The sequence below is a fragment of the Gavialis gangeticus genome, unplaced genomic scaffold, assembly GCF_001723915.1.
Source record: "Gavialis gangeticus isolate Ggan-Ray unplaced genomic scaffold, GavGan_comp1, whole genome shotgun sequence".
In the NCBI taxonomy this organism is placed as follows: domain Eukaryota; kingdom Metazoa; phylum Chordata; order Crocodylia; family Gavialidae; genus Gavialis; species Gavialis gangeticus.
Window position 1 is genome coordinate 9,142,761 of NW_017729031.1, and position 8,304 is coordinate 9,151,064.

The window sequence follows — 8,304 nt, forward strand, 5'->3', positions numbered from 1 at the left end:
CGGCCCGTCAGTGTGCAGGAAACTGAGGAAAGCGGCAGCAAGGGAGAGTGGAAGTGGGTATGTGGGAGTGTGTGACCTGTGCCAATGTCCTGGGGCCAGCACAAGATGGCTGGAGCACAGGGAACAGGCAAGGAGAGAGGGAAGCTGGCCCAGCTCCACAGAGCCCCTGCCAGCCAGGACACTGGTGTGGGCCCCATGCTCCCACCCAGCTTTCACATACCTGCTCACTCCCACTCCCTGCCCCCCAGCCCTGCAGTACAGGCAGGAATGAGCATGTGCAGCCATGACCCCACGTGCCCCATGCTCACCCATCCGGGCTGAGCAGTGGCAGTGCAGGACAAGCTGCTGCTCAGTGTGGGGGGAAAGTGGCCCCTCCCCTCCCAGTGCTTCTTGCTACAGCTACCCAGAGCCCACATGGGGCTGCCCTGCATCTCCACCGCATCACTGCTGCCTCTGAGTTGCCTCACGGGGCAGCACAAAGCAGACACAGGGCAGCCCCACATGACTCTGAATGGCTGTACCACGAAGCACCAGCAGTGGAAGGGGCCACTATCCTCCCACACTAAGCAGCAGTTTCTCTCCCACACTGCCACTGCTGAGCCTAAGTCCCAAGGCCAGCTCCAGGCTTGGCCATCCAGGCTAAGCAGCAGCAGCAGCAGCAGCAGCAGCAGCAGATGTGGCTGGGCAGAAACTGCTGCTTGGCGTGAAGGAAAGTGGCCCTTCCCCCTTACCACTGATGAGCAGTTTTTGGTGAGGCTACCTGGAGTCCACACCATGCTGGGCTGCCCTTCAGCTCTGTTACTGTTGCCTCTGAGCTGCCCAGCATGGCAGTGGTCACAGTGTGGAGCAGCTACAGGGCAGCTCATGGGTGGTAGTGATGGAGCTGCAGGCAGGTACCGGGCAGCCACAGCAAAAACTGCCCAGTGAGGGGATGCTTTCCCCCATGCCGAGCAGCAGTTTCTGACCAGCTGCTGCTGCCACTGCTGAGCCTGAATGGCCAAAGCCAGAGCTGGTGCAGAGCACAAAGGTTCACGACTATGTGCGCTTGTCCCTGCTGCGTGCTCAGGGGCAGCAGGACACACCACAGCCAGGCAGTGCAGAGCAGACACGGGACATACTGGGGCTGCATGCTGTTGGTGGTGGCGGGGAGGTGTGCCACAGGGCACTCTGGCTCCAGGCTTTTGTGGGGCAGGGGTGGGTGCTGACCAGCTCAGGCAGCTCCCACGCACACCCCACATACCCTCAAACTCTTCCATCAAACCCCACAGCCACACCCTCTTCCACACACAAACACAGTCCCCCCACCCCCCAAATACCATATCCACATACACAGACATCCACACATCCCCACAAATGTACCTACCCACAGCTCCCCACAAACCGCACACCCACCCACCCACCCACCCATATCCCCTGGAACCCTTGCACATCCCACATACTATACAAGAGTAAGACTGCATTTTAAGCTATTATGCAATCACTTCCACATATACAACATAAATGCACAAATCAGGACAAAAATATTTTTAAAATGAAATTAAAATATATTATTATGGGTATTTGATTTTTAGTATATATGGGGTTTTTTCCCATTCTAAGATAGCAAACCCTCTTCCCCAAAGGAGTACTTCCAGGGGCAAGGGGAGGGACTTCTGGTGGCAAAGGTTAGGGGTGGGACTCCCAGTCCCAAGATAGTGACCAGGTGGTGGGGCACCTGTCAAGGGGTGGGGCTCCCCATGCAACCCTCAACAGCTTGCTACAACTTGGTAAGTGGCCCTCCATCCAAAATAATTGCCTGCTCTTGGTATAAAGGGAGATGGAGGGGGAAGGGGGGACTGCCCTGGGCACAGTCCCTGCCAGTTATGCCTCTGCCTCTTGCTAAAAGCACTGCCTGGGATAAGTAAGGTAGAAACCTGGTCATCTCTCAGTTTACATTTAAGAGCTGTTAAAGGACAACACCAGAACCACCAGCTCTGATGACGCTTACTCGGTCCTGGACAACAAATAGACCCGATTCAATCAAGGGGCATCAAAGCCTGCCAAGACTTGAAGAAGCTTCCTGGGAAAACAGGTTTTAAAAGTACTCTTTCTTGAGAGTATAAAGGAAAAACTAAGCAAGACAGTCAGACTAGAACTCACAGTGAAAAACCTAAACCTAAACCTGCCTAAGAACCAGCTGTGGGTTGATAAATACTGAAGTAAGACTGACAGGTCTAGAGATTACTTATGTAGCACTGGACTCTCTTCCCAAAGCTACATATAAACACTCTCAAGGTGGCTGTTGGTCACTCTATCAATAGTCACAGATTCCTGAATGGTTTTGAGCACCTGTATCTCTTCCCGTTCAGACCTGCAGGGAAATTATCCAACCTAAGTGCTTTTTTGAAACCCTCCCCTTTCCTATAGAAACTAACTTCTTTACAGTCTTTAATTTATTTATCCTTGCAACCTGCTGCATAAGGTAAAAAATTGCTATTATCCCCATGGTACAAATAGACAAATGAAGTACAGTATAAAGATGCTACAGGCCAGATCGTAACAGTATTGAGGCACCTGATTCCCACTGGTTTCAAATACCTTGTAAACGCCTTTGACAACGTGGGACTAAGTGACTTGCCCAAAGTCACAGAGAAAAACATGTGGCTAGGGATTTGAACACTTGTTTCCACAATTGTAGGACAAGACGATCATTCTTTCCCCCTTGGCAGTTGGTACACACAGCATACCAGTCTCTGAGTGGAGAAACTACATGGTTCCACACTGACAAGGGTACGGGCAATAAGTCTGTCCCTACTAGAAAAGGAAAGAGAGCTTTGTACCTGCAACATCATATAAAGGGACTAAGCTAAGAGGGTGGTCAAATGAGGAGACTACAAACTTACATGAGCTTTTCCAGTTTCATTTCTCTTTCCTGATCCTCAATTTTTAATTTATCATAATCCGCACTCAGTTTCTCTTGTTCCAGTTGCAGCTTCTGATTCATGCTAAAATGAGAAGGGGGAAAATCCAGTGAACTTGGTACTGACCATTTTAGGGCAAATAAATAACAAAACTTTGATAACTAAAGCAGAGTTCACCACAGAGAATGATGCTGTGATTCTCTCTTATCCAGGTTTAAAGCTGGAGCAGGTTTGCTACATTTGAATCTCTCAGCTCTTTCACAAATAACAATATGAATGTGCCAGTTGCTGCCCTTCTGAACCATTCCCCTTTTGAAAGGACTCCAAGCATGTGTGTATCCACACTCAAATACACTTTGAGGGATTACATTAACCAAGATGAAATGAAAATGTAGTGCCAAGTGAGAATACTACAGGTCCTGAAATAGAAAGCTACTGGCGTGCCAGAAAGGTTGTGACAGGACCAGTCAGTTGGTAGTGGTGCTAAAACCCTTTATTTTTCCAATTCATTTTCTTCTAGTAATATTTTTCTTGCCTGTATATTTCTATTATCTGATACCTGTTATCTATATTCTGTCCTTCTCTTCTCCACTCTGCAATTCTTTTTTATTAAAGCAGATACACAGAAAGCAAAAGAACAATTTAATGCATGAGATACTATATATACTATCCTAGTTTTATCTTCAAATAAATACAAATAGCCATACAGGGAAAATGTGCTGCTGGATTTTAAAACCCTGACATACATCAATACCGATGTAAATACACAATCTCTGAGGCCATGTTTAGACAGCAAATTTATTATGCCTTGCATCAGGGCCTCAAACATGTCACAGTGCTCTGTATGTGTTCCTGACTGGACCAGAAGCAGGTTAATGGATTTTATGCAGCACCAAGGTTGGACTAATTGGCACTGAATATCATCCGTGTTCACCAGCCCTCAGCAATGCATGGACTTGCCTAGACAATATGTGCAGAACCATATGGCACTGCTGTTGGCACAGTAAGTTTGCAGGCTAGACATGGCTATAGTGTCATCAGAAAAGTACAAGAGAAAAGACAGTGACAGGAAGAAAGCAAGTGAGCTTACTCTCTTATTTCATCAATTATTTTCTGCTTCTCTTCAATCTCATCTCGCAGCCTGGACAGCTGCTTCTGATGGGCTTCCCTGTGACTCTCCATCTGCTGCTCCAGTGCCTTCTGTAGTTTGCAAAGACCAAAACCAAACACAAAACAGAAAGTAAGTATGCTTCCATTATTCTATTCCCCTTTGTTAACTTATATCTAAATTGAGCTTTTTTTCCAATTTAAAAACAGGTCAAATCAGAACTTTGCTCAAGATAGCCTAATAAATGCCATTTTGTGTATAAATACCATTTTGTGTATATCACTAAGTGCTTAATTCACAAACATGCATGTGGCTTCTATTATTGGGGAGGCTTGATTTCTGTCACCTTGCAAGGAGTGATACATACAGACCACAAAGTGCATTGGTGAGGTATAGTCTATGATTTACAATTGCTCCTGCCATTCTCCTGTATCATGGTACCTATTTGCTCACCAGGAAAATCTTTGACCTATTTATACAGAGGAAGGCTTACCCATAACCCTATTACTGAACTCCTAGAGCTAAAGCTTCATCAAGTAATAGAGAAAGCTACCTTATAATCTCTTCTTGATTTGATATTACACAAGACATTTTTTTCTCTCCAAGCACATGGAATAAGTCTGTGTGATTATGTAACCTAAGCATTAAGTATTTCAATTGGAAGTCAAATTCTTGACGATGTACAACAGTAGCTGTCCCTGTAAAGCATTTTTTGCCTTTATACATACTGTGTAATCTTCATCAAAAAACACCAACACACTGCATTATCATCTAATATTTCATCTTCACATTCTATATGTAAAACAGAAAGAAGGAATAATGTGTTTTGGCTTTGTATTTCACTTACTCATTTCTAGAAGGAGGTATTCAAAGTTCTTTACAAATCAACCTGGCTTGTCTTTATTATATTTCAATATCCAAATTACATTAACCAGTATGATCCCATTCATCACTTACCTGATAAGACATCATAGAGTTTTAGCTGGTATAAAACTAGAGAAATGCAGTGGTGAACTGGGCTTGGATTTCCATTCATATGTAAGGAAATTGTTCCCAATTACTGGTGGTATTTAAGCCTTGAATTTGTGCTCAGAAAGAAGAATGGGTGTAAACCCATTTGATTAAATCTGTGGAATTAACTCATCTGACTGGACCTCTTCACTTTTAATTGAGTTTAGCTCTGCTTTCAACACATTCTCAAAAACAGCCACCTCTGATATTCTGTCTGTAATTTACTTCTTCCTTTGTTCACATAGCTCTACTCTACCTAGGTCTATCCCATCAAGATGGAAAGGTAAACGGGCTACAAGACAGGCAGATTTTCTTATAAGAACTGTATGAGTATCACTGATTCTAATGTTTATTCAAAAATGAATGGGTATAACATGTGACTGAAGGCAGAATCTAACCACAAGTGTGACAGACCTTGGTGAGAAATATGCTCCGTAACAGGCAACATTACCTTCATTTCCTCTGCATCCTGAAGTAAAGTCAGATGCTCCTTCTCCTTATCCTTGAAGCTGACTTCATGCATTTTTTCTGTTTATGATTAAAAAGAAAATGTAAAGAATTAACCAATGCCTGCCCCAATGCTTTGAACGTGAGACCAAAAAAAGAAAAATTTCTCCAACAGTTTCTTTTTCCAGAAGTATAGTATTATTAAGAATTCAGCACACAAAGTGACCGTCTTAGGTAGACTTTCAACGGTAACAAAATGAAAAGGTATATGATCTATGCACTAACAATGATTTGGTGAAAATGATAATAGAGGGCTGGTCCCAGACTTGCAATGCTCTATGTGTAGTGACATGTGGATACACTAAGTCATCTCCTTTTCCACCACACACAAGTGCACACCACGTTTGTGTACCTACATATTTCCAGCCAATTTTGTCCTCTTGCAACTCTACCCAACTCTCCTTTGGCCATCATGATTCCTGTCCTCCCCTTCCACCATTTGCTAGACATCCAAGTTCTTGGGTGCCACACCCCTCCCAGGACTGGCTGAGAAAGCCATTAAAGAACAATTTCTTTGTCACAACCTGCTGCTCCCAGAGTCCAGGAAGACCTCCTGAAAAGGCATATGGAATTCATATGGGTGATGTTCAACATTCTGGTTGAACATCACCCCATTACATGGTAGAAAACAGGGCCTTATCATAGTGAAAGGGCAAAAGAAACAATGTTTTTAAATACATTGCTACATCTTACTAGAATAACTTAAGTTGCTTTTTGTAAAATGAAGCCTGTGTTAGCTGGTCATTCGGTAGCTGCTGGAAGAGGGATATGCTGCTTGGGATCAAATAAAGGATCCATAGGGTTGTAAGGAATAGCAACCATGGTTATTCGACAAAAATCCAAGAATTTTACAACATAATGAAGAAATTTGTGAAAGCAAAGGCTTGGTTCTTGACTGCTTACATTTCAGTGTTCAAAAGTCTGGCCCACTTTATAGTTTCCATTCTTTCAGTAATGAAACCCACAGAATCCAGAGCATTGATTAGACAGCTGTGGATTAACTTTGTTTTGTAAGGTGAGCATGGTGCATGCTGCAAATCACTAAAATAGGGTGTACATTTAATCCAAGTCACAGTTGTACTGTTTGACCGCAAAGAATTCAGGAAAATTTTATAAGCGGGGGAACCATTCATTGTCAAACGTGCATATTCAGATCTCCCATCCCTGTTACATTCCTGCAGCCTCTTCAGAGTTCATTTTTGTTAAATGAAGACCCTCTGTAATGATTATGATTGGACAAGTGAATTAAAATCTTACTTGTCCAATCTGATTTAGCCATGTTATACCTCTGGCAATGGAAGGAAGGAGGGGGGCTTTCCTTTTACAGAAGGAAAGCTACAAAAAAAGTGACATCTCCAGAACAACTGCCTAACTTGTATAGTACTGAATTTTCTAGTCTGTAGTCGGCAGACGCCATTGATTAGAAGACACTGAAGAGCATGCATTAAGAACAATACCTTGAGCACGCAACTTGGCAAGTTCTTCATTAAGCGAGTCCTGTGACTCCTCCAGTTGCCTTCTCTTCTGTTCCATATTTTGCATGTAGTCTGTCAGAGACTTGATCTTTGCTTCATGCTTTAAAAGAAAACCAGTAAGCAGCAATAAGATATAACTAGCTATGCCTGTTATCTTGAGACAAATGGGCTTGATTCCTCATGTTAAGAAAAGCAAGAAAGCTTTATGCATCTAGAGCTATCTACTGAGAGATAATGAAGTAGAGGATCTGAGACAGAGGTAACACACAAAGCAATGTTAATGGTTACTGGTCATATTTAATAAACAAGATCTACACTGAAATCAAAGCATGGGAAATTTTCAAAATGCTGTAAGGAGAACATCACTGGCTTGTTATCAAGGCACAGCAATAGTCTAAATGGGGGGTGTTGGGTTAGAACAGAAAACACACTGGTGTAACTTCCCAGACATTGAAAGCTATACTAAAAATCTCACTTATAGATCAACAGCAATCCTAATTATTTGGCCATATTTTTGTAAACATCTCTGCAACAAAAAGGCCATTTTAATACTTAAAAATAGTAGTTCACATTTTAAAAGGCAACCTGTATTCCATTTGGAATCTAAAAATCAAATTCCCAGTTTCTGAGTCGGAGCTACTGCATTTCTATTGATGAGGTCTTCAAGTTTTTATAAAACACTGTCCTCAGCACAGACAAGAAGTCTAGAGTTCACATTACATTTCCCTATTAAATATCATAATAGGTGATAACCGTGGATCCTGATTTCCTCTGTTAAAAAAATCCCAAATTCCCTGATTAAAGTGTGGGGGGGAGAATCTGAAATTCAGATTTAAAAAACCAAAATCCATGTTTTTCCATGATTAAAATGAAACAGTACTATATATAGTGATCAGTTAAACACAATGTTTTAATAATTTACTTACAATATTAAAGCAATTTGGAAGCCTACCAGTGCCTCTATCATTATAATAAAATCAATGCTAAATACCTATATATTTTGGCATTTGCTTTTGTTTTTTTTATCATGGAAAATCAGAGCTTCCCCACTCCCTTTGCTCACCAGGATGCAGGTCCAGCTGCAGCTGTCCCCTGTGCTGCTTTATGGCATATTGGGGCTGCTCAGTGCCAATGCCCTGCCCATACCATTGCCCCTCACTCCCTAGTCTGTCTATTTAGTTAACCTATCCTTAATTAAGCACACCCAAAAAAGATTGTTTAAAATGGTGCAAACCTTCCCTCTGTTCTCCCTCTCTTTGCCTAGTTGTAAGCTCTTCAGGGCAGAGGCTTTTAGTCTGGACAG

The 8,304-nt window shown here is 42.8% G+C and overlaps 1 protein-coding gene across 1 annotated transcript in view; it reads right to left on the bottom strand.

Annotated features, from left to right (window-relative positions):
• The window catches only part of KIF5C (kinesin family member 5C), a 132,372-nt gene that overhangs the window by 31,960 nt on the left and 92,108 nt on the right, over positions 1 to 8,304 (bottom strand). The window contains exons 17-20 of the mRNA XM_019522795.1: positions 6,984 to 7,101; positions 5,471 to 5,547; positions 3,991 to 4,100; positions 2,883 to 2,984 (exon numbers count right to left, since the gene is read on the bottom strand). Coding sequence (XP_019378340.1) covers positions 2,883 to 2,984; positions 3,991 to 4,100; positions 5,471 to 5,547; positions 6,984 to 7,101 — 407 coding nt within the window. The remainder of the gene's footprint in view (positions 1 to 2,882; positions 2,985 to 3,990; positions 4,101 to 5,470; positions 5,548 to 6,983; positions 7,102 to 8,304) is intronic.